Source organism: Mus caroli, chromosome 11, assembly GCF_900094665.2.
Source record: "Mus caroli chromosome 11, CAROLI_EIJ_v1.1, whole genome shotgun sequence".
NCBI lineage: Eukaryota > Metazoa > Chordata > Mammalia > Rodentia > Muridae > Mus > Mus caroli.
Window position 1 is genome coordinate 79,240,263 of NC_034580.1, and position 25,082 is coordinate 79,265,344.

The following is a 25,082-nucleotide window of genomic DNA, read 5'->3' on the forward strand; positions in this document are numbered from 1 at the left end:
ACACTGTAGCTGTCTTCAGACACTCCAGAAGAGGGAGTCAGATCTCGTTACGGATGTTTGTGAGCCACCATGTGGTTGCTGGGATTTGAACTCCCGACCTTCGGAAGAACAGTCGGGTGCTCTTACCCACTGAGCCATCTCACCAGCCCCCTGTGCATGTACCTTTCACTACCTCCATGTTTCCCTTGAATGAAAATATTTTTCTCCTGTCTAAAAGTCTGCACTCGTGTCTACATAGTCTTTCAGTCTGTGTTTACTTAGCAGCTGCTATATGCCAGACACTGGGGTGAAACACTAGAAATACAGACCAAGGTCCACAGTTGCTCTTATATAGAAGCTCAGTTTATTCTGGGCACTTACATTATCCCTTAAAGCTCCCATGACTCAGTCTGAATTGTGTGTCTGTTGCATTCTCAGATTCAGTCAGAAAAACAAGGTATATCTATTGAGAATGCCCAAAGTTTGGTGTCTTTATGTCTAGACAGTGCTGCACAATGACTATGCGCACAGCCTTTTCAATGCTAGGTACAGTGACTATGTGCACAGCCTTTTCAATGTTAGATACTGTAGCTAACACAGTCGATTGATTTCAGGTGTGTGAGGGGTGCAAGTAGGAAGTTGCTTTAATTCTAAGAGGCAAATTACTTGTTTCTGTAATTGCTGTGTTTAACCAGAATAGAAAAGCTTTACACAGTGGAGTGGCCATGGCTGACAAGGAGCACTGTAAGTTGGTGAGAAAGCCATAGCAGTTAGGGCAGCCCTTATTGTGGGAAGTCTTGTAATGGGTGGTCACATCTGTAAAGCATCCTCAGAATAAGAAATGTCTTTGGGAAAGGCTTTTTCTGCAGGGAGCGCAGAGGGAACTGCTCTGGGTTTTGAGTGACAGCATGGAAATGCTGTATTCTTGACACACAGGTCGGACTCAGATCTGATGTCAGAGAAGAGGGAGTCTCCCAGGCATGAAAGTACCAACATCCAATTGTGTATTCAGAAAGTTCTCAGGGTGGAGGCAACTAGGAGAGCCAGCTGCACAGATGGAGCTCTGAGACAGAGCTATAGCATCAGGAGCTTTGGGGGTGTTTGTTTGTTTGTTTGTTTGCTGAGAACTAGGCATTTCTTTGGTTTTGTTTTCTGTGGTTTGTTTGTTGAAACAGGGTCTCCATATTACATAGCTCTGGCCATCCTAAAATTGTATAGACCATAGTGGCCTCAGACTCACAGAGATCTGCCTGCCTCTGCCTCCCGAGTACTGGGATTTAAACACTGCACCATGACACTGTAATCTAAGCTTTTCTTTATAAACATTAATATTTAGCAGAGTGGGGGAAAAACCCTATCTGTATAAGAAATACCAAATAGTCTTTTCTGTCACATACTATAAAATGTGTTTGGGACAAGGAATCCTAATCCCCTCATCTTGTAGACTTTAATGTAAATGTTTTAATCCAGCCTTCTCCCCCCATCCCATAAAAAGGCCCACTGTTCTAGGTCCAGGAATGGGAAAGCCTGGAGCAGTGATCTTTTTCTCCCCTTCTTCCTTTTCCTGTGGTGGCACCAACTCTGTACAAACTAGCCAATCAAATAAGACAGTGAGGTCAAACCTCAGCCATTGGAGAGGAGATTCAGTCACCAGAGTTAGAACAAAAACCTGATGTACCTCTGTCTTTGTGATCGCTCTTCAGGGCACATCCTCTTGACCTAGAGTAGGGTTTGCCTTGCCCAGACTCCAGGTGGAATGGTGGATTCTTACTTCACACCTGCAGCAGCCATATGGAAGGAGATTCTCTGGGGAAAACAAAATGTGTTTTCTGATGACAGGGTTCCCAGTTTTGCCTTTCAGTGGACTGCAGATTCTTATATTTCACAACAGTGTGTCCTTCTCACTTGAGAACTTCCCATAAAGAGCAGAAATGACTGTTTTCATGTATAAAGCAGATAATGACTGCTATACATAACTGGCATAAACACTCTGATGGTGATTACAGCCTGCTTTTTAAAAAAAATAATAGCTCCTGAAAGGGACCGCAGTGCAGCCTAATCTGTGCTGTGTGTGTAATTGGTGTGTGCCAACGTTCTGGGCGGGAGCTGGAGTCTCTTAGTTTCCATCAGCTGCTTCATTACCCTGCAGAGTCTCTCTTTGTCCAGTTCTGTGAATATAATTTTAAATTAATTACATTCAATTAAATGTCACATTTAGCAGAAAGGTTTTGTCACTGAGCTTTCAAAAGACCATAGCTAAAATTGGAGGGTTACGAAAAGCAGGCAGGCCATCCAGCTTCCTGGGCTTTTTGTCCTTAAACACCAATTACCTGTATTCCTATGTAGCATTCTGGTCAATGAGCTATAGTTTAATTATTTATGGAACTATAAAAGCATCCACCTACATGGATAGATGATAAGCTATTACATTTGTCAAGATCAGATAGCAGCAGCTGTGTGGCAGTGATGTGAAATTTTAATATCCAATGCCTTTAAGTCTTGAAACACAGTCGACCCAATTACCATGCATGTGGGACAGCCTGGTTTCTACCTTGGTTGTGGGCCGCTGATAAGAAGATTTAAATGACTGTGGAAAGGGTTTTGCTGCAGGGCAGAGACCTCAATAGAAATCCATTTTTATATCTTGGGCTGTGGGAGTGACAGAGGCTGATGGTGAAATGCAGTCATTCATATGTAAAGGTTGTTCTTCCAGGGAACTGCCTACCTCTGATAAGAGGGAAAATGAAGGCTTCTATAGTCTGCTCAAGTCTTCCAAGAATTGCCTACGCAGATGCTACTCATTACACGATTCTGCCATCCAGAAAAAAATGTCCACAGATAAAATTATCTTCACCTAATTTTGAAGTGATTGTTGTTTTGCTACAAAGATAGCTCTCTGGGACCGCTGGTGTGATCCTTGTGAAAGTAACCATTCTCTTCTGTCTGCCATTGCTTATCAGATGTCCAGACATCCACACAATGAACAAAAGCAGAATTTACATCTTGGCTTGAAGAACCTTTTACAAATAGACTATTATCTTAACTGTCTCACTTCTACAGCCTGAGCTGCTTTAAAGAAGTCTTATGTTAGGTGATTGTAATTTATCTTTAAATATTAGGTATACACTTTTGGAATTTCATGTTAAGTTATTGTGAACTCTGAGTTAAAACCACAGAAAGTTGTTTTTTTTTTAAAGATTTATGTATGTATGTATGTATGTATTTACTTATTTATTTTATGTATATGAGTACACTGTTGCTGTCTTCAGACACACCAGAAGAGGGCATCAGATCCCATTACNGATGGTTGTGAGCCACCATGTGGTTGCTGGGANTTGAACTCAGGACCTCTGGAAGAGCAGCCGGCGCTCTTAACCACTGAGCCATCTCTCCAGCACCACCACCCCCCCCAGGAAGTTTTTTTTTAATGATCTATTTCAGTGCCTTTACTATTTAACCCAACGATCAGACAGTCATTGTAATGTCACCCCCTCCTCAGTCCAAAAAAAAAAAAAATTGGTTAATGAGAGCTAGTGTTTATTTTCAGGAAAAAGGACATTGTTTTTAGTCATTTTGGAGTTTCTATGTAATCTCTTAACTTTTGAAAGAGAGAGCTGTAGGGCTGCAGACACACTTGGTTGTCAGCCTGCATGGCCTATTGTATAGGAAGCCCTTATCCAACTCTCAGCACACAACTGTAGCCCCAGCATTCAGGAGGTAAAGGCAGGAGGGTCAGAAATCGAGTGTCTTCCTCAGCTACATAAGGGATGCAGGACACCCGTCTCTTTAAAAAAATTATTACATTATTTCTGTGAGGTGGAGTAGGTGCTTGTGTGCAAGGTATGGATGTGAAGGTCAAAGGACCACCTTTGGGTCTGTGCTCCCCTTCCACCATGTAGATCCTGGCATGGAACCTTTATCTACTGAACCATCTCACCAGCTGGAAAGACTAGAGAGAAGACTCAGTTAAGAACACTTGTTATTCTTCCATAATGAGAGAAAGTTAAGAGCACACAGGGGAAAAGGATGGCCATCTCCTTGCTCGTGGGGAAGGCCGTAGGAAAAACAAGGCCTGCCCAGCAACAAACATCTGGGCGAAAGGATAAGAAAACAGGAGAAGTGGGGTCTTATAAAATGTTCCCTCCCATCCCCACAGATGTCAGCCTGCTTCAATAAAGCATTTTGGAGTTTGTTGTTTTCCATTACTTGCTCTACATTTCTGTCTGTGGTATCCCCAGGCAGTCTGTCTGCCCCACAGAATGAAAACAGCTAACACCAGGACAAGTTCCATTCCCAGCCCCCAGCTCATTACTTGTTGTAACTCCAGCTCCTGGGGATCTAGTGCCCTCTTCTGGCCTCTGGGTTTACCTAAATACATGTAGCATAACCACAGACATGTTTGTCTGTCTGTCTGTGTGTGAGACAGTGTCTTACTTTGTATCTCTAGTGTCCTGGTACTCCCTATGTAGACCAGACTGGCCTCAAACTCACAGAGGTTCACCTGCCTCTGCCTCCTGAGTGCTGGAATTACATGTATGTACCACTATGACTGACATACATAATCGAGATTTTTTAGGGAGGGAGGGAGTGAGGGAGGGAGGAAGGAAAAGGGGAAGGGGGGAGGGGAAAGGGAAAGGAAAGGAGGGAAAGGGCAGAGACCCGTGACCTCTAACTTGGCTCCAAGCCCAGTGTGGTGATGAGGGAGCAGTAACACAGCTTTCCCCTTCTTTGCAGTGCTCCATCACTCTTGATCCCATTTCCTGGAACTAAAGCCTCCACAGACAAATACGCAGTGTTCAAAGGCATTTCCACTGACAAGCCCTCTGAAAACCCTGCTTCGTTTGGAGGTAACGACAATTTGTCAGCTGATAAATCTGCAGCTGTAACTTTAAGTTGTATAAATCTTTAAGTGGCACATTTTTTATTGAATGTGTCAGATGCTACTCCACATGTTAAATATGTGTGCGCTGCCCAATGTACCATGCTTCTCTGGCTGTTGTCTCTGGGTTCCTCACTGTAATGAGTCACTGTCTCTCTCTCGCAGAGTCTGGTGATAAATACAGTGCTTTCAGGGAACTCGAGCAAACGACAGACAGTAAACCTTTAGGTAAGTTTGGATTCCTGGTTTTTTCCCTTTGCCAAACTGGGGAGAAGACAGTGCCCTATACGTGTTAAACAAGTCTCTTACCACTGAGCTACTGCCCCAACCCCTTAAGAATTTTTATTTACGTTTTTGTTTTTAGTGACAGCCATCTCTCCAGCCCCCGTGTGTGTTTGTTTGTTTTTTATAACGCTTTTTTTAAAGTAATGTTTATAAGTACACTGTAGCTATCTTCAGACACAACAGAAGAGGACCCTGAATCCCATGACAGATGGTCATGAACCACCATGGGAATTGGACTCAGGACCTCTGGAAGAGCAGCCAGTGCTCTTTAACCTCTGAGATACTTCTTCAGCCCCTGTATATATGTTGTTTTTAAAAACTGGCAACCCAGATATTATAGCACCCACCTGTAATCGCAGTACTTGTGCAGCATAGACAGGAGGGTTGCCACAAGGTCAGGGCAAATCTGGGTTACATAGCTAGTTCCAGGCCAACCTAGTGAGAATTCTGAGTCACTAGGCATTCCTAACTGGCTGAGAACTTAAAAGGATCCACTTGTCTCTGCCATTCAAGTGCTGGGATTAAAGGTGTGTGCCAGCATACCCAACTAAAAAGAAATTAACATATTGTTATTATTTGGCATAATAATATTGTGCTACGTACTCAGACTGTAGGTGTTTTGATTCAGAAGTCCTTAATGGCTGCTGCAGTGCTTAGTAAGTACTGAGCTGAGTAGCACACAGTCTTGTGGGGGCAGGGATAATCTTGGGGAGCTTTGAAATAACAGTGAGGCAGTGTCTTAGTCAGGGTTTCTATTCCTGCACAAACATCATGACCAAGAAGCAAGTCCGGGAGGAAAGGGTTTATTCTGCTTACATTTTCCACATTGCTGTTCATCACCAAAGGAAGTCGGGACTGGAACTCAAGCAGGTCAGAAAGCAGGAGCTGATGCAGAGGCCATGGAGGGATGTTCCTTACTGGCTTGCTTCCCGTGGCTTGCTCAGCCTGCTCTCTTATAGAACCCAAGACTACCAGCCCAGGGATGGCACCACCCACAAGGGGACCTCCCCGATTGATCACTAATTGAGAAAATGCCTTACAGCTGGATCTTGAGGCATTTCCCCAACTGAAGCTCCTTTCTCTGTGATAACTCCAGCTGTGTCAAGTTGACACACAAAACCAGCCAGTACAGGCAGTGAGGCTCAGTTATTGTGAAGTGCTTTTTTAGATTTTGGGTAATGTCAAATCAATACAGTTTCCTCTGAAAACAGCTCCTGGTATAGTTCTTGGTATTATTTATGTTTTCTTGGTTTCTCATCCATCATTTGGAAAGAAAAGCACTGTAGAATACCATTACTTCAAAACAGCTCTGGGCTAGCTAGGGAGATGGCTCAGTAGTTAAGGACACTGCTACCAAGCTTGACAGCCTGAGTCTCATCACCAGAATCCACATGGCGAAAGGAGAGATCAGCTCCTGCCAATCACCTGTGAACTGGACACATACACACGTGCTAGCATGCATGTACTGACGCCCCTTTGTATGTGTGTGTGCACGTACACACCAAATACATAAATAAAGCTAAATCGTTTAGTTAAAAGCAAGCTGGCTCCGGTAAGCTCCTAAATCTCAGCCAGCGCAAGCTCCTTCTCCTTGCACAGCAAGTGTGAAGCCAGCCCGGGAAGCAGCGGCAAACAGCAGCTGGAACAAAGCAGAACGAATTGATTGTACGTTAGGCGGGAGTGGAGTGTGGCACTGTCTGACAGCTGGACAGCCACCAACCATAGCTTAGATGGCGTCTGTGAGAGTTGCTCTGCACTTCTACAGAGAAGCCTAAGTTGAGGCGGCACAGCAAATAAAGGAATACATCTCCTTAGGACTCCTTTTCATTAGCGACACAGTCCTAACACTTTAACACTCTTCAACACTAAAGAGCATTACGAAAAAGAAAACATGGAGTCGGGTGTGGTGGCGCATGCCTTTAATCCCAGCACTTGGGAGGCAGAGGCAGGTGGATTTCTGAGTTCAAGGCCAGCCTGGTCTACAGAGTGAATTCCAGGACAGCCAGGGCTACACAGAGGAAACCCTGTCTTGGGGGAAGAAAAAAAAGATGAAAAAGAAAACATTGTCTTTGTATAAAATGAAAACATGGAGGCGCCAGCAAGGCTTGGCCTAATTAGCATTTTACCAGGTGGCATCCCAAAGCTTCAGAGCTGAGATGTGGCTCAGGGTGGAGAGAATACTCAGATTGCACAGGCAGACTCCTGGTATTCCTCCCCAGCACTGCTAAACTAGTCCAATGAATGAATGAATGAATGGGTCAGACATTAGCTTACCTATTCAGGAGGTAGGCGAGATCAGTTCCTGTACTGTGTTGTGTTTGACTCAAGTCACCATTGTTCAGGATTTTCAAAATTGGCTGTGATTTAATGAGAAAGATGAAGACGTGTGAGTGTGTGTGTGTGAGAGAGAGAGAGAGAGAGAGCTAGTTAGTGTTAGTATGTGTGATTAGACATGGCATGTAGTTTGAGTAATCCATAGGTTGTCACCTGAACCTTAACTCTGCATATTATAGAATGTGTCTGCTCTCCTGACAACACAACCACATTCTGCTGCACCCACTAAGTGCACAAAGCTGGCTTCTGCACTTTTCCGTGGGGTGGGAAATACTCTCTACAAGTGAGGGGATGTCATAGGTATTCCACCGCACTGCTTCTCTCCATAGGAAGGGCCACCTCTTCCCTTAGAATTCAGTCTCTCCTGGGTCTTAGGTTCCAGCAGCATTTCCTTGTGTTTCATCCAAGTCCTTCGGATGTAGGAGCTGTTTCTCCCTCCCTGCTGTGTTAGGCCCTAGGCACTCAAATTGAACTTTAGAGGAATCCTGACTTCGTTTCTTCTTAGGCAAGTTTCAAGTAGAGCCTTGTTTAATGCCAGGACTCTTTGTGTGATATGGTGTTAATGATCATGATATAAACATTTAAAACTTTTATGTATATAAGTGGGTTTGCCTGTATGTATATTTACCTACCACATTCGAGCCTAGTACCCACAGAGGCCAGAAGCAGGCATTGTATCTCTAGGAACTGGAGTTACAGACAGTTGTGTGTTCCCATGTGAATGCTGGAAACTGAACCCAGGTCATCTGAAAGAACAGTCAGTGCTCTTAACTGCTGGGCTATTTCTCTAGCCCCATAAACATTATTCTTATTAGAGACAATAGGAAAGGATGGTGGTGCCCAAATGTAAGCAGCCCCTATTCCTGCTTCCTCATCCTGAACCCAGGTCTGGGTCATCGTCCTTTTGACTTGCTTGCCTGCGTTTCTCTCCACATCACTTGGTTTAAAGCTCTCTGAGTTACTAACTTTGTTCAATGTGGGAGAAATTGGGAGTTTTATTTTCCTAAACTTTTTGAAAACTTTCCTTGAGGTGTACCATTTGAGATACAGATCTTTCCTCTCAGCACTTGGGTAGTGGAGGCAGGAGGATGAGGAACACAGGTCATTCTTGGCTATAGAACAAATTTGAGCCAAAAACTAGGAGAAATGGGGGTGTGCTGTGACTTGGAGCCTCTGCAGGACCTCATTCAGAAATGAGTCTCCTGCACTGCTGAGCGACAGCTTAATGTCTCCTCTCAGGTTAAGCCAGACGCTGTATGTAAGTTTTGAACAGTGGTCTGCATAAAGAAAGGACACTTCTTATTGGAGCTCTAGCTAAATACTCCCTCAAAATGTTCTCAGGGCCTAAAAAGTTACAAAAATCAAAGGAGGAACTTGAAAAATCTGAGAGCCAACTAAAAAGCTTTCAGAGGAGCAGCAGTCACTCCAGATAGTTAACTTGCTGGCGTCATTCTCTTTGCTGTTGAGTTATAAACCCTCTCCTTTCTCATTCCCTTCAACCCTTTCACCCAGTTCACAGTTCTGATGGAGAAGTTTACAATTCATCATCAGTAAGTTTAGTTTGCTGTGCGATTTGTGTTTAAAAATCAAAACCTGTCAATTTCACAGATATTTCAAAGCAACACATCAAAATTTTATTTAGGCCATGATCTGGACATGGTATCCCATGCCTTTAATTATAGCGCTCATGAGGCTAAGGTAAGAGAATTGCCATGAGTTCAAGGTCAGCCTGGGTTACCATGTGAGACCTTGATAAGTCCAAGGTCAGCCTGGGGTACCATGTATTTTGCCTCAAAACACCAAAATGACCAAAAAAAAGTTTACTACTAATTATATCTTCATTTATAGAAATAACACAAATGTCATCGACGCATCTGTAAACCTAGGGTAGTTTTCACATTTGTATTTCCTGTCAGTTTGTGAAATTGACTTATGTCTTGAATACAAAAATTATAGGAAACTTGAAATAGGCTACTCTTGTTTCTCATATTTCTCTATACTATGGAAGGATTTGTGTTGATGGCTTTTGCTAGTAAATAAATTCAGTATCAGATTAAAAAGCAAAATTACATTGTTTCCAGTGCTTTTTCTCTTTGGTAAATTAAAGTGTAGCTCATGCATGAGGCCCAATAGGTTGAAAGCCCATCTCTTCCTTAGTGGCAGTTTTAGAAACTGGTATTCAGGTTTGGCTTTTAAGTACATTTTATGGTTCATATGCATCTATGTTTGATCATTTAGGAAAAACAATTTTTTAAAACATTGATGAGAGTGTGTGCCTATGATCCCAGCACTCAGGAGTTAGAGGTGGGAGGTTATACATTCAAGGCCAGCCTGGTCTGTCTGGTGAATTCTAAGCCAATCAGAACTACAAAAGTAGACTGTCCATTGGGGGGGGGGGGCAAAGCCATGCAATGGTGGTGCATACCTTTAATCCCAGCACTTGGGAGGCAAAGGCATCTGGATCTCTGAGTTCTGAGTTCGAGTCCAGCCTGGTCTACAAAGTGAGTTCCAGGACAGCCAGGGCTACACAGAGAAACCCTGTCTCAAAACCTAAAAGAAAACAAACAAAAAAAAGAGTGGAGGTAAAGTAGCAGAGAAATGTAGGCTTTTATTTCTTAATCTCCAGAATTGGCAATCATGTTAATAGATATTAAATGATGTTGGTTGGTATAGCAATACTCGCAGTTGATATATCGCTGGCTTTCATTAAATGGCTTATCCTAGTGGTTTCATTGTAGGCCTTCAAACATTGTAAGAAAACTGAGGTTATCGACATCCTGACATTATAATTGTAAGTGCTAAATTAGACACGAGTGAAGAATAGAAATCTTATTAAGAATCATGGTTCCAAAGTTGAAAGACTAAGTTCTCAGGGGCTGGAAAAAAAATGGCCTACAGGATAAAAATGTTGCAGAACCCGATGGCCTGAGTTCAGTCCTCAGATCTCAGATTTAAAACAAAGGAGAAGAGAGAGGCTACACACACAGCTGTCCTCTGACCTCCACATGGGCACTTAACTTGCTTTGCAGATAAGTAGTTATTTTCTCAAAGATTTTTACAAAAATAACATCTGATTAATGTCAGTGTACTTGAGCAAGACCACATTGTATCCTTTCTAATACTTTGTGTTCCTGTGTGGGTGCATGGGTGTCAGTGTGTGTCATGCATGAGTTTGCCAGTGGGCACTGAGCTACACTGTTAGCATCTAGTAATGAGGTTGTTTATTTATTGTTGATGATGGTTAGTTCATTGATTGGCTGATTAGTTGGTTGGTATGTTGGAGACCTGATCTAGTGATGTAGCTAGCCCAAGTTGGCCTCAACTTGTGATCCCTCTACCTCAGCTTCCCAACTCCTGGGAAGGTGTGTGATTCAACGCCCAGCTTCTAAATCTTTCTAAAGTGCTTAGTAGTTCAGAGTTGTACACTCTGAATTCCAGATGCAGGATTCTCTGAATCCTTCACTGATACCTTTGAACTTGTTTAAAACATTATAATGTTTCATGTTTAGTGGGCAGCTATCAGTGTGCCTCTCAGAATCCTCCAGCTTCTGGTTCAGTTCTGGCCAGAGGAGGAGAGAGTCTTGAGCAGTGCTCGCCTGTTTCCTTATCACTGGCTTTAATGGAGACCCAAGGCTGATAAGAGTGTGGACTGTGGTTACCACTGAGCCAAAGATGGGTGTACAGGGCTATACCTTGGTTTAATGCATCATGTGCCACATGGTCTTCTGCTCTGCATCCTTACTGAACTGCACTTCTTTCTTTCAGGAGAGAGCTTTGCTGAGTTCCGATCCACAGGAACCGATGATGGCTTCACTGACTTCAAGACCGCCGATAGTGTGTCACCCCTAGAGCCACCCACAAAAGACACTTTTCCATCAGCTTTTGCCTCAGGAGCTGCACAGCAGACACAGACACAGGTGAAAACCCCTCTGAACTTAGAAGACCTAGATATGTTCTCCTCAGTGGATTGCAGTGGCGAGAAACAGGTGCCCTTTTCAGCTACATTTAGCACAGCAAAGTCAGTTTCCACTCGACCTCAGCCAGCGGGCTCTGCAGCAGCCTCAGCAGCACTGGCATCCACTAAAACTTCTAGTTTGGCAGATGATTTTGGAGAGTTCAACCTCTTTGGGGAATATTCCAACCCTGCATCTGCTGGGGAGCAGGACGACTTTGCAGATTTTATGGCTTTCGGTAACAGCTCCATTTCATCTGAGCCAAAAGCAGGTGACAAGTATGAAGCCCTCAGGGAGGAAGTGAGTCCCGGCCCCTTGTCCAGCAGCACTGTGGAAGGGGCACAGCACCCACCTGCTGCAGCAACCAAGTATGATGTCTTCAAACAGCTGTCCCTAGAGGGCACTGGGCTGGCCATGGAGGAGTTCAAAGAGAACACTTCTTCCACCAAGAGTGACGATGACTTTGCCGACTTCCACTCCAGTAAATTCTCATCCACGAGCTCAGACAAATCCCTGGGAGAGAAAGCTGTGGCTTTCAGACATGCCAAAGAAGACTCCTCCTCGGTGAAGTCTTTAGACCTCCCCTCCATCGGTGGCAGCAGTGTTGGCAAGGAGGACTCTGAAGATGCACTTTCTGTTCAATTTGACATGAAATTGGCTGATGTGGGAGGAGATCTTAAGCATGTCATGTCTGATAGCTCTTTGGATTTACCAACAGTTAGTGGCCAGCATCCTCCTGCCGCAGGTGAGGAATTGGTGAGATTGCTCTGGTGATGGTCATGTAGATATCAGAGAGGACTCTGGGTATTGTCTGACTGACAGACCAAGGCTCTGGCCTGTTACCTCCTCAGATCTCTAGGAAGAGCTAACCTGCAGTCATCTGCTTGAAGCAGTGTTAAACATGGTGTTACTGAAACCTTAACCTATGGGTACTCTGACAGCTCTGAAGCTTAGATTGGATAGCCAAGATATTTTTATTTTGACGCCAATACTCACTTGGTGTCAGAGGCCCATACGGACCCACTGCTCAGTGAACCCCACACAGCCAGAAGTTTTATAAAGAGTTTGGCAGTGTGTACAGTGTTTCTTCATTCCTGTGAGAGGGACAGCAGTGCCCGCCCTCCTCTTTTGTCTCCTCTTTGGTATATTAGAGTTGCTAAGACAGTGTTTGGTTGGTTTACAGAAACCGACTCTGACTAGGCCAAGAGAGTGAACGAACTCCCCGCACTTGTAGTTCAGCTTGCCAGCTCCCCTGAGAAGAGTGAAGAGGTCACTTAGGGATGCTCCGTGGGTCAGAGCCTGGCGGGGAGCAGACCTGTTTTCAGTGTTACAGTTTTGCAGTGTTACTGCCAGTATTAAGTTGTAATAACCCTGTAGATGATAGGCTAGGGTAGCTACTAACTTCTGATGTGTGAGAACCTCTTTCTAGAGAGCCCTCTTTAAACCCTGTGTGGCTTTACATGTAGCAGTTTATTCTCGGGTCCAACTTTGTGTCACAAGAACTAGATTCCCAAGTGTCCTAGTTTTTATTTTGTTTTGTTTTGTTTTCTTTTTTTGATATGTATATAGAAAGATAAACCTACTTTGTGGCCTTTAATAATGAGAACTATCTCGGTATTACTGTATTATTCTAGAAAATGTAGTGTGCACATGCAGGGTTCGTTTCTCTACCTGAGAGGGACAGGTAAGACACTGTACGTTTACAGACTCAGCAGACATTGTGAAATGCTGTAGAGTCCACAGATTTCAAACTGGCAATGGCACCCTTTGTTACTGGAATGTTGACAGTTTCTTATGCTGGGTTTGAATGGGACACAGTTAGCGATGATCCCCGTCCTGCCTGCTGCCGGCTGAGGACTTGCCTGGTGCAGCAGGCTGGCTCAGCTCCTGATGCCCATCACTAGTACTTTCTCCTTGTTTTCTTTTCATTTTTCATATTTTCCCCTTCAGTGTTGTTTGTTTGATAGGATGCTTTGTTATTTTTAATAAGAGCTGCGTGAGCCACAACACTTGGTTGCAAAGGGGCATTGTTTTTTAAACAACATTTGATTTTTATTTAAAAACAATTTCACAACATGTATACTAGCCTTTTGGACTCTGAAGTTATTAATTAGAGGCTATTTTTCTGAAAATGAATCTATATTCTTTCACAGTGCCAAACCACATCTTTGTGAAATGAGTTAATCCAAGTCTGGGATGTCTTTTTCCCACCTTTCATTTGGGAAAGGGAGGTTGGCTTTTGACTGAGTTCATTCCAATGGACCTGTTAAATAATCTGTGCTCGCTCACTCGCTCACTTGCTCGTGTTCTCTCTGTATGTTTGGAACATTCCCAGAATGGAACCTGTCATGTTGGAGACAGCTCTGTTCAAATGGAGGAGACCTTAAATGCAGATTGTTCCCTTCTGTTGTTCTGTAAACCTCCCTTGGGGGAGGAGCAGTACCCTTTCCTTCAGAGCGGTTGTTAAGATGGGTTGATGCCAACTGTCACGCCTATGTGTTGCTGAGCAAGACTGCAGATTGCTGCCTGAGTAAAATATTGGAGAGGTGAGCGCAGGCATTGCCTCAGTGCGCTGTGACTCTATTTTACCCTTTCGCTCACTGTGGAATCTATTGCTCTCTTAGTCTGAGACATCCTGGAGAAATAAGTGGGCCGATGGGGAAAAAAGAAAAGAAAAACGTGGATTGTTACTGTCTGTGACCGTAACCCTGCCTGGAAACCCTAACTTAACTCTGAAGGGGGTACTTCTCTAACCCGTGCTGTTAATTCTTTGTATGAAGGTAGATAGATATACTAATAACATTGCCTGGTTTCTCTCTGCATATCATTACATTTAACCCTTGAGTCCTTGCTGCATATCATTTCAAAGAGGCTGCTTTCCCACCCCCCTAAATTTACTCTCTCTGGCACAGCAGCATCTTGGTGTTTGGTCTTTAAGCTCCTTTGTCTGGCAGCAAGAGCTTGCTCTGATCTGTGACTTTCTCAGAGCCAGCAAGCCCTCTGGGGCTACTTGCCTGTGAAGTAGCTCTTTTTGACATGGAAAATCTTTGTATTTTAATCAGCGCCTTATTATTTTGGGCTGCTTTTCTGATGTCTTTTTTCAGTAGAGACACTTGTGTGTGAATGTGCCGTTGGGAACTTGCTTTATCCTCCTCTTCTGCAAGCACTGGCTGCATGCTTACTCTGACGCTTCCTTTCTAGCTCTTCTGTACTCTCTCCTGCGATCTGTAAGTCCTGTGCTAATAAACGATTCTTTGGCATATTTTGAAAGTGTGGGGATGTGTGTAATTTGTGTTTTTCAGTTAGACCAAAGAAATACCTGGCTGGTATCAAATTGAAGTCACAGTGTCCCTTGAAACTTTTTTTTTTTTTTTTTTTGGTTTTTGGGGGTTTTTTTTCCCCTCTTAAAAAAAAAAAAAAGCAGGGATACAATTTAACCTTTGCCCCTTGTAGACCCAGAAGTCCTTAATGTGGCCTAGAACTGAAGTGCAGCTTTAAGCTCTTGAGCTCAGTTGGTCACATGCTTTCGAGCATCGACAAATGCTTGTTTAATCTCGGCACCAAATAAATGAGTACATGCAGAAACATCTTCTTCACAGTCTTCAGCAATGCAAGACTAAAGCTTAGCTAGGAGCAAGACACACACCAGCGATCCCCTCGGCTCTCGTGAGGCCGAGAAAGGATTGTGAGTTCAAGATGAGCCAAGGATATATTGAAACAGTAAAACCAAAAAGCAAGCAAACAAGCCCCGAGAGAGTGGAAGGAGGTAACAGCAACTAGGCTGTCCTCCGACCTGTGCACCCGCACCTGGCACACGTGTGCCACACAGACTCGTCATACACATGACCATAATAAGTGCTGAAGCTAAAACAACCCACGGAACAAGAGAACTAAACTTTACACTGTTTCCATTCTTAAGAAAACATCTTTTGGCCTGACTCAGTGGTAGAGTATCTACAAAGCACAGGGGTTTTATCCCAGCGCTGCAGCCAATCAATCAATATATTAATTAACTAATGCAAATCTCAAAGACCAGTGAAAGTTAGCAGTGAGTATCCAAACTTGAAACTGCATGCTCCATTGTAGAGTGAAGCGAGAATGAGGAGCCGTGGGGACAGAATTCTTTTTCCGGTCACAAACCCAAAACACATAAAGATTTCAGGGAAAAGGCATTGATTTCAGTGCTTCCACTTTTTACACATGATTTGAAGATTTGGGGTTTGTTGTTGTTGTTGTTGTTTTTAAGAATTCCTGAAAATGGGAATTTTGAGTAGGATTCCAGAAGTCACTTTGATATGCCACCCAAGAAAAGAAAAAAGTTGTGTGTCAGGTGAAACTTACTCTCAGAAAAGCCAGGCCTTCCACTTGAGATGTGTATGTGTTGAAAGTTGAGGGAGGTTACCGTTAAAACCATGTACAAAGTGCTCTGCCTGTCAACCATCTGTGCTGCTAACAAACTGGGGAGAAAAGCCTCGAGCTAGAGACGCCAGCAGCCAGCTGCACTGCTCCCCCCAGGACGCTGCCCCCCACCAGGCCTTGGCTTCCTTTGTCAGTAGAGTCTCTGACGCCAGAGCAGTCTACTAGGTGCTTTAGCTCCCTGATGGGCAGAAGTGACTGTCCCTGTGTGTAACTGTCACTCCGTGGGCAGCTCATTGTGTCTAGACACTATATTATTTTTAGGGAGGTAGTTTTAGCAGCATAATAACACAATATCCTTTGTGTGTGTGTGTGCTTGCATTCTGTGGTCTAGGTTCCAATAACACTGTGGTTGTTTATCCTGATGCCAGGTAAGATATGGTTGGCTAATGCTTGTCTCTGTCAGGGCATGAGACATCCCACAAACATGTGGGTGTTCTCTGTTGCTGCTGTTAGAATCCATGCTGGCTATCAGAGGAAACAGGTGTGCTCACAGAGAACACTGGCAATGTCACACAAACTGTGCTAGCTTCTAAAATCATTGACGGACTTGGATGAGGAGGAGGAAAAGGAGGAGGAGTTGTTGTTGTTGTTGTTGTTGTTGTTGTTGTATGAGGAAGAGGAAAAGGAGGAGGAGTTGTTGTTGTTGTTGTTGTTGCTGTTGCTGTTGTTGTTTGAGACAGGGTTTCTCTGTGCAGCCCTGGCTGTCCTGGAATTCACTCTGTAGACCAGGCTGGCCTCGAACTCAGATCCACCTGCCTCTGCCTCCCAAGTGCTGGGATTAGACAGGTACCACCACCTGTCAGTTATTTTTTATGTATTCTTCTTTGGTTGGTTGGTTTGAGTCAAGGTCTCACTATGCTGCCTAGGTTAATCTTTTTTTTTTTTTAAGATTTATTTATTTATTATATGTAAATACACTGTGACTGTCTTCAGACACACCAGAAGAGGGCGTCAGATCTTGTTACGGGTGGTTGTGAGCCACCATGTGGTTGCTGGGATTTGAACTCATGACCTTCAGAAGAGTAGTCGGTGCTTTTACCCGTTGTGCCATCTCACCAGCCCGGTTAATCTTAAGCTTCTGAGTTTACGTTATACCCCTGCCTCAGAGTAGCTAGGACTACAGGCACATGTCGCCATGGCCTGCTATTTTTACTTATGTATGTTTATTTATTGCTGCTAAGCAAGTGTGGGGCGCCTGACTCGCCACTGAGGTACAATCTCGGCCCAGATTACTTTTTCTTATGAGTGGCTACTACTTAGTTCTATCATTTGAGAACTTTTGACAAATTGTTTGGGAAATGTCAGCCAGGTAACTCTGAGAACATAAGAGGGCCACACACCCAAGAGGCTCTACCTCCTAAGTCTGATCTCTCTCCCTTTTGATAGCCAGAAAGCCTTCATTGTATTTAACATCTTTTGTGCTCATTTGGTATCATTAGATTTCTATTATTTTTACTATTTTTAATTATATGTATGTGTGTGGGTTGTCTTATTTGAGTGCAGGTGCTACAGAGGCCAGAGGTATTGGATCCCCTAGAGCTGGAATTACACGCACTTGTGAGCTCCCTGGCCCGGATGCTGGGCCCTCTGGTAGAGCGAGCAGTGCATGCGCTGGGCCTCTGAGCCCTGTCTGTAGCCAGGGATTCCTGAGCCACCGTGGACAGTCTTACTGTCTCTTTGGCTTCTAGACTCCTCTGAGTTTAGTGTTCTCATGCTTGCAGCTTCTCTTTATTGAACTTAAAAGTGTCGACATAAAAACCAGAAGATGCTTACAGTGTGGATACAATTTAAACCACAGCATCACAGGAGTCAGTACAAACACAGAAAGGAAGGTTCCTGAACAGATTGGAAAACAGGACAGTGGTCAAACAGTGTTTGTAGCCTGTTGCACAGCGACATCACTTTTCCTGTTCTCTGCAGCAGTGCCTTCAGGACGTGTCAGGCTTAACAGAACACTGACCAGGCATTACAGTTAGTGGAGAATAGTCTCTAAGGGAGAACCGGGAGAAATGGAAATATGCAAATATTTCGTGGTTTGTGTTGATGAATGCAGGCTGGCCTAAGTCTGCATTGGGGCTCCCTCTTTGGGCCAGCAAATGTTGCTACTGCCATGCCAAACACTCCACAATAGTGGAATTGTACATATAAAGGAACGATTTTTTTTTTCTAAACTTCTTCCTTAAAAGTCAATAACTTGTTGTTTCTAAGGCAGAGATCCATGGCTTCAGAAAACATCCCTGGGGGAGAGTGGGGTGGGTGAGGGGGAGGTGTCTGGCCCTCTGTGTCCTGTGGTAGCAGCTTACATGCCTGGGAATACCTTGCTTTCATGTACAACACGCATCCAGAGTGAGTCTGAATAGAGGTTAGGGAGGAGCCCAATGGGGTTCACTGCCTGTAGGAGAAAAAGCCAGGCCTTGATATTGATCCATGATGGGAAGCGGATTGTACTGTTTATTCTCGTGCCCTTTGTCATAGTGAATTCCTGGTTGCAAACAAATCCGTGTGTGAAAGCACAGTTTGTATTCCCTAGCACCACCCAGGAGCCCGCTGGAGAATCAGAGATTCAGTAGTGATGCCTCCTTTTATTGTGGCCTTTTATTGTTTCCTTTTCTCTTTTTCTCTTGCAATTCTCAGAATCCGGCTATGACATCGCAAAGCCACCTCTAGTCACTTTGGTGATTACAGCATCCTGTGTCAGTTTTTTCCTAGCCAGGGCTCCTGTCCTTCATGCTAGAGGCCTTGTTATTTATTGGTTTTGGAATCTTTTTATACTGTATCGCTAAGCAAATAGGGAGCTATCAATACAAGAAAACGGGGTGTCTCCCTGTTTGCCCCTTACCTTCAGTGACTAATGTGCCAACTTTTTTTTTTAAAGATTTATTTATTATATGTAAGTACACTGTAGCTGTCTTCAGACACACCAGAAGAGGGTGACAGATCTCATTTCAGGTGGTTGTGAGCCACCATGTGGTTGGCTGGGATTTGAACTCTGGACCTTCGGAAGAGCAGTTGGGTGCTCTTACCCACTGAGCCATCTCACCAGCCCCTTGAGGGTAGGTCTTATGTAACTGTTTGCTTTTGGTTCTTCTGTAGTGGAAGCTTCAATGCTGACGGATTCAAATGAACGACTCTGTAGTAAATTACTTTTCACCCACTAGTAGCCAGTAAATAAGCCAGAGTGAATCCGTTCAGCTTCAAAGCTGCCCTCAGTGACTCCGGACACGTTTACTCTCTGGTTAATGCCTTTGTAGTTATAAAAAGTTGTAAAAGCTCTTTGGCTGAAGCAATCCAGATCGCTTAGAATGTCATGAGTCAGTCAGTCTTGATTAAAAAAAAACAAAAACAAAAGCAAAAGATAGACTTTCTTTTTTGTGGCATATTTGCACAAAAAAAAAAACAAAAAACAAAAAACGGTCTTTTTATTACCATAGCAACTTGTTTACAGTGTTTGAACCGGAGGTGTCTTTCCATAAGTTTATCTTTGGTCTGCAGAAAAAAAAAAATCACTACCCCTCTTTTAATAGATAAGATACTAGAGCCAGGTTCTGATATGGCTTCCCCAAAGAGCTTTCAGGAAGAGTCTAGTAGAAAACATATCTGCAGTGGAGCAGTCTGCTGAATGCACCCCTGACAAACCCCTGAGATGTCTCAGAGCATCTGCCTCCTGTTTGTGCCGCCCCTCATTTGGCCTGGACACCTAGATCTAGGTTGATCCTCACTACAGTGAGGGACTCAAAGAGTGCTTTGTCTAACAGCTTGCTTCATTCATTCTGAACTATAAACCTGTCACCCATATCACTTGTCCTTTATGTAAAGCCAAGCCACACATGAAGGGTGCAGTTTGTACTACAAAATTTTAAAGTCCATCATTTAGCAGAAGAGATCTGCTTTTTACTGGTTGACTGTAGCTGATATTTTTATTATTCATTTAATGCTCTTATCAGAGCCTAGGGAGCTATATGGAAGGATGGTGGGAAGCTGTGGAAATATCCAGAGCCCCACGCCTACTCTAAACTATGCCGTGCTATCGCTGGGAAGGGAGGAAAAGAGACTAATGTCATTTCACCCGATGACCATGGTGAAAGTCCAGGTCATAGAACTTTGGATTCCTTGTTGATTGTGTGTGTGTGTGTGTGTGTGTGTGTGTGTGTGTGTGTGTGTGTGTGTTTATCTAGGTGGTTGGCCTTCTCACCTCATACAGTAAGTAGAATGAAATAAGGTGCCTCTAGCCTGACCCAGTGCCCTACTGAATGGGGCTTCTCCACCCCACCCCACTCGTAGGCAGCTTTGCTGGTTTTGCTTTTTGAAAATGATCTGGAAAGCAAGGATGATGACTCAGGCCTGTAGTTCCAGCTACTAGGGAAAACTAAGGCAGGAGGATTTGAAGTTCAAGGTCAGCCTAGGCAAGTAAGTAAGAGCCTGTCTCAACAGAGTTAAAAGCAGAGCGCTGGAGATGTGGTCAATGGCCAGGCACTTGTCAACTGTGCTCACGGCCCCATTTCAATCCCCTGTATGACAGAAGGCAGGGAGGAAAAGGAAGTGAGCTTTTCCTAGGAACAGCCCTAAAATAATGAGTTGCCTTTTTATTTTTTTACTCAGAAGAAATTCAAGCTGTTACATGTGTTGCTCTCCAGGCACTGAGTGACCCTCCACACACATCATCCTCATAAATACATAGTCTCATCGCCACTTCATAGAGGAGCATACCAGGGCTCAGAAAATACACTTGAGGCTGAAACTGGCGGGTTGCCTGGAGCTCAAGGCCAGACTGAACTATAAGGCTAGTGCCCTGGGGTAAGAAAGGAAGTAGGTGGTAGAGACAAAGTTAGACCTGTTCAGACCAGAAAGATGCATTTGCTGTCTTCTACCACCTCATCATTCATTCATTCATTCATTCATTCATTCATTTTCTGAGACAGCCCTGACTGTCCTGGAACTCACTCTGTAGATCAGCCTGCCTCTTCCTCCCAAGAGCTGGGATGGAAGATTTGTACCCCCTCACCCAGCTTACTTATTTAAATGTATACAAACAAGATGGCGAGTCCTCTAGCCTAGAACATCTTCCTCTTACCTCTTCCCCTCTTCAGTGAGGATGAGGAGGGAGGCGCATTACTGAAGCAGAAACATTCCAGAAGGACCTCACGCTTTTCATTTGCTGGCCTGGAACTCGGAGAGACCCGTTCACCTCTGCCTCCTGGGATTGAGGTGTGCTCCACCACACCCAGGCCCCTTATTCTGTTTTGTTTGTTTGTTTGTTTGTTTGTTTGTTTGTTTGTTTTTCCCAAGACAGGGTTTCTCTGTATAGCCCTGGCTGTCCTGGAACTCACTTTGTAGACCAGGCTGGCCTCGAACTCAGAAATCCGCCTGCCTCTGCCTCCCAAGTGCTGGGATTAAAGGCGTGCGCCACCACCGCCTGGCTTATTCTGTTCTTTTAAGGACTAAAGTAGTTCAGGTTAATTTTGGTTTTTCCCATATTCCATCCCAGCAATCCAAACTGGTCAAAATAAAACTGAGGTAAGTGGCTGCTTGACTCTGTCTGTCTCTTTGCCTGACGCAGAAATTTCTAGTGATTTATTAAAAGTTAGTTAAGAAGGTGTTTACTTTGTGTTTTAAGAAACTAAATTTATAGTTTATCACATTTCCTGTAACTGTGCTTAAGAGAAACACTGTCCAGCACAGCATAGAGAAAGGAGATAGGTTTTAGATAAGAAATATGTAAGAATGTCTTCAAGCTTAAAAGGGAATACTTCATTACATGATCTGAGTCTTCTATCAAACAGTATGTGCGTGGCTGTATAACCTATCTCTATACTAATTTTTTATGCATAATGGAAAGGAGTTTGTTGTTGTTGTGTTATTTTTAGAAACAGGGTCTCTTTGTAGACCTGGCTGTCCTGGAACTCTACGTAGACCAGGTTGGCCTCAAACTCATGGGATCTGCCTTCCAAATGCTGAGACTAAAGATGTGTACCACCATGCCCAGCTAAAAGGACTGTTTGTAATCAACTAGAAATGCTAACTGAACCCCAGTAGGTTTCATAAAGATCAAATGTCACAGCCCAACTCCTTTAATTTTAGGACAAGCCCCGACTATAGCTTTTGCGGCATGGCATATGACTGATGAAATAGTCTAGGCATTTTGCCTGATTTAGGAGCTCACCTCTAACTATGGGACCGCACTTCCCTTTCAGATATAGAGGACTTAAGCTGTGCTGCTTCTGGAAGCTGTAGTAGCCATTTTACAGTGAGCACACTTACAAGCTGTGAATGCTCAGACAGGGGTGATGCACTTCATGGCAGAAAACTCTCTCCATTTGTCCTCTCAGCAGGAAGTAGGTCCTTTTCGGCCACCTCAAACCTTCACACGAAAGAGATCTCATTTGGCAGTTCTGAAAACATCACCATGTCATCTCTCTCCAAAGGATCGGCCTTGGCCAGTGAGGACGCTCTTCCAGAGACTGCCTTCCCAGCTTTTGCCAGCTTTAAAGACATGATGCCTCAGACCACTGAGCAGAAAGAGTATGAAAGCGGGGACTTCCAGGATTTCACCAGGCAGGACACGCCCATGGTGGACCGCAGCCAAGAAACCTCATGTCCAAGCCCAGCTTCCAGTGTGGCCTCGCACGAGACCCCCAAGGAGGCTGCAGACGACTTTGGAGAATTTCAAAGTGAAAAGCCCAAAATCAGCAAGTTTGACTTCTTAGTAGCTAATTCCCAGAGCAAAATGAAATCCAGTGAAGAAATGATCAAAAGTGAGCTGGCAACCTTTGACCTTTCTGTTCAAGGTAAGATTTTCTCCCTATGGGCTTCTTCCACTGAAATGATAGAAGTCCTTTCTGATGGTGACAATCAACTGTAATTCTAGCCTTCAGGAGGCCGAGGCAGAAGATCATGACTTTGAGGTCAGCCTGGGCTACATAATGAGGCATTATCTCAAAAACTAAAAAATAACTTAAAAGAGAAAGTACAGTAATGATGCTTTGCTTAGCAGGAAATAGATGCTCCAGCTTCTGAGAGCAGGGCCCTTCCCTGGAGCTGGAGTCCAATCACTATCCCTCCTGTCCCTCCTAATTGCTTCTTGAAGAAAGGACAAGCAGACCCTGTACTTTCTCTTCACCCTCATTTGCTTAGAAGTGTTCTGTATGTCAGATGTGGTGGCACACAGCTTTAATCCCAGCACTCAGGAGAAGCAGAGGCAGGAGGATCTCTGTGAATTCGAGGCCAGCCTGGTCTACATTCCAGTTCCAGAACTATACATATAGTGAGAGACCCTGCCTCAAAAAAAAAAAAAAAAGTATGCTATCTGATATAGCCAAATAATTGGATTTAATTGTTTCTGCTTTTACTCCCCAAGTTCAGCATGGCAGTGGGTTTGCAGTCAACCTATAGATCTGGGGTGTTTTTTGTTTCATTTGGCAGAGTCTCATGTAGCCCAGGCTGGCCTCAAACCCATTGTGTAGCAGAGAATAACTTGAGCACCTGATCCTCCTGCTGCCCCAACCTCCCAAGTACTCAAGGACTCCTAAGTGCTGGTGTGCACTGCCACGCCTGGCAACTGAATGCACATTTATTTGTGGATATGTACGGGCACACATGCCCAGTGTCTTAATCAGGGTTTCTAGTCCTGTACAAACATCATGACCAAGAAGCAAGTTGGGGAGGAGAGGGTGTATTCAGCTTACACTTCCACATTGCTGTTCATCACCAAAGGATGTCAGGACTGGAACTCAAGCAGGTCAGGAAGCAGGAGCTGATGCAGAGGCCATGGAGGGGTGTTTTTTACTGGCTTGCTTAGCTTGCTTTGCTCAGCCTGCTCTCTTATAGAACCAAGACTACCAGCTCAGAGATGGCACCACCCACAAGGGGCCCTTCCCCCTTGATCACTAATTGAGAAAATGCCTTACAGCTGGATCTCATGGAGGCATTTCCTCAGGGGAGGCTCCTTTCTCTGTGATAACTCCAGCTTGTGTCAAGTTGACACGGAACCAGCCAGTACACCAGGGCATGCATACAGAGATCAGAGGACAACTTTTCTCCTTCCATCACGTGGGTCCTGAGTTTGTCAGACTAGGCAGCAAGAGGCTTTACCTGCTGAGCCATCACACCCACTCATGCATTTTTAATGATCTGTTTGGGGCCTGAAGAGATGGCTCAGTGGTTAAGAGAAGTGTACAGAGAGAATCCCAAGTTCAGTTTGTAGCAACTGCCTGTAACCCTAGAGTCAAGAAGGGTCCTATACCTCTGCTCTCCATGTGTGCTTGCTTGCTTGCTTATTTAAAAATAAAATAAAGAGGCTAGAGAAGCGGCTTGGTGGTTAAGAGCACTTGTTCTTGCAGGGACACCAGCATCCACATGGTGGTTTACAGCCATTCATAATTCCAGTTTGAGGAAATCCAATGCCCTGACTTCTGTAGGCACCAAACATGCATGTAGCGCACATACATACATACAGGCAAGGCACTCACACATAAAATGAAATGACTAAATCTAATTAAAATTTTTTAATGAACTAAATACTTTTTAAAAATCCATCTGGGGCTGTAGAGATGGATCAGTGGTCAAGAACACGTGGCATGCTGGAGGTGGCACACTCCTTTACTCTCCACACTCAGGAGGCAAAGGCAGGCAGATCTCTGTGAGTTTGAGGCCAGTTTGGTCTGCAGAGTGGGCTCCAGGACAGTTACATATAAGATCCTATCTCAGAACAAAGAAAGAACATGGACTGCTCTTGCAGGGAACTTGAGTCTGGTTCCCAGCACCCACATCTGGCAGCCTGTAACTCCAGGTCCAGGAAGTCTGACACCTTTGTCCTCTGCGGGCACCTGTACACATACAGCACACATACATAATTAAAAGTCACAAGTATCTGTACTTTTTATAATATATTTATTTTTATTTTATGTGCATTGGTGTTTTGCCTATATGTCTATGTGTCAGATCCCCTGGAACTGGAATTACAAACAGTTCCAAGGTGCTGTGTGGGTGCTGGGAACTGAACCCAGGTACTTTGGAAGAGCAGCCAGTGCTCTTAACCGCTGAGCCAGCTCTCCAGCCCAAATCAGTACTTTTTTTTGTTTGTTTTTTTTTTGGTTGTTTTTTTGTTTTGTTTTGTTTTGTTTTGTTTTTTGTTTTTCAAGATCGGGTTTCTCTTTATAGCCCTGGCTGTCCTGGAACTCACTTTGTAGACCAGGCTGGCCTCGAACTCAGAAATCCGCCTGCCTCTGCCTCCCAAG

General features: G+C 44.2%; 1 protein-coding gene across 8 annotated transcripts in view; it reads left to right on the forward strand.

Annotated features, from left to right (window-relative positions):
- Positions 1 to 25,082, forward strand: part of Synrg (synergin gamma) — a 77,223-nt gene that overhangs the window by 32,751 nt on the left and 19,390 nt on the right. For 4 of the 8 annotated variants that reach the window (XM_021177164.2, XM_021177165.2, XM_021177171.2 and 1 more), the window contains 4 exons: positions 4,714 to 4,826; positions 5,024 to 5,086; positions 11,243 to 12,175; positions 22,272 to 22,634. In XM_021177164.2, coding sequence (XP_021032823.1) covers positions 4,714 to 4,826; positions 5,024 to 5,086; positions 11,243 to 12,175; positions 22,272 to 22,634 — 1,472 coding nt within the window. Of the gene's footprint in view, positions 1 to 4,713; positions 4,827 to 5,023; positions 5,087 to 11,242; positions 12,176 to 22,175; positions 22,635 to 25,082 lie in introns of all 8 variants that reach the window. The other 4 variants (XM_021177158.2, XM_021177168.2, XM_021177170.2 and 1 more) reach the window with 2 other exon arrangements.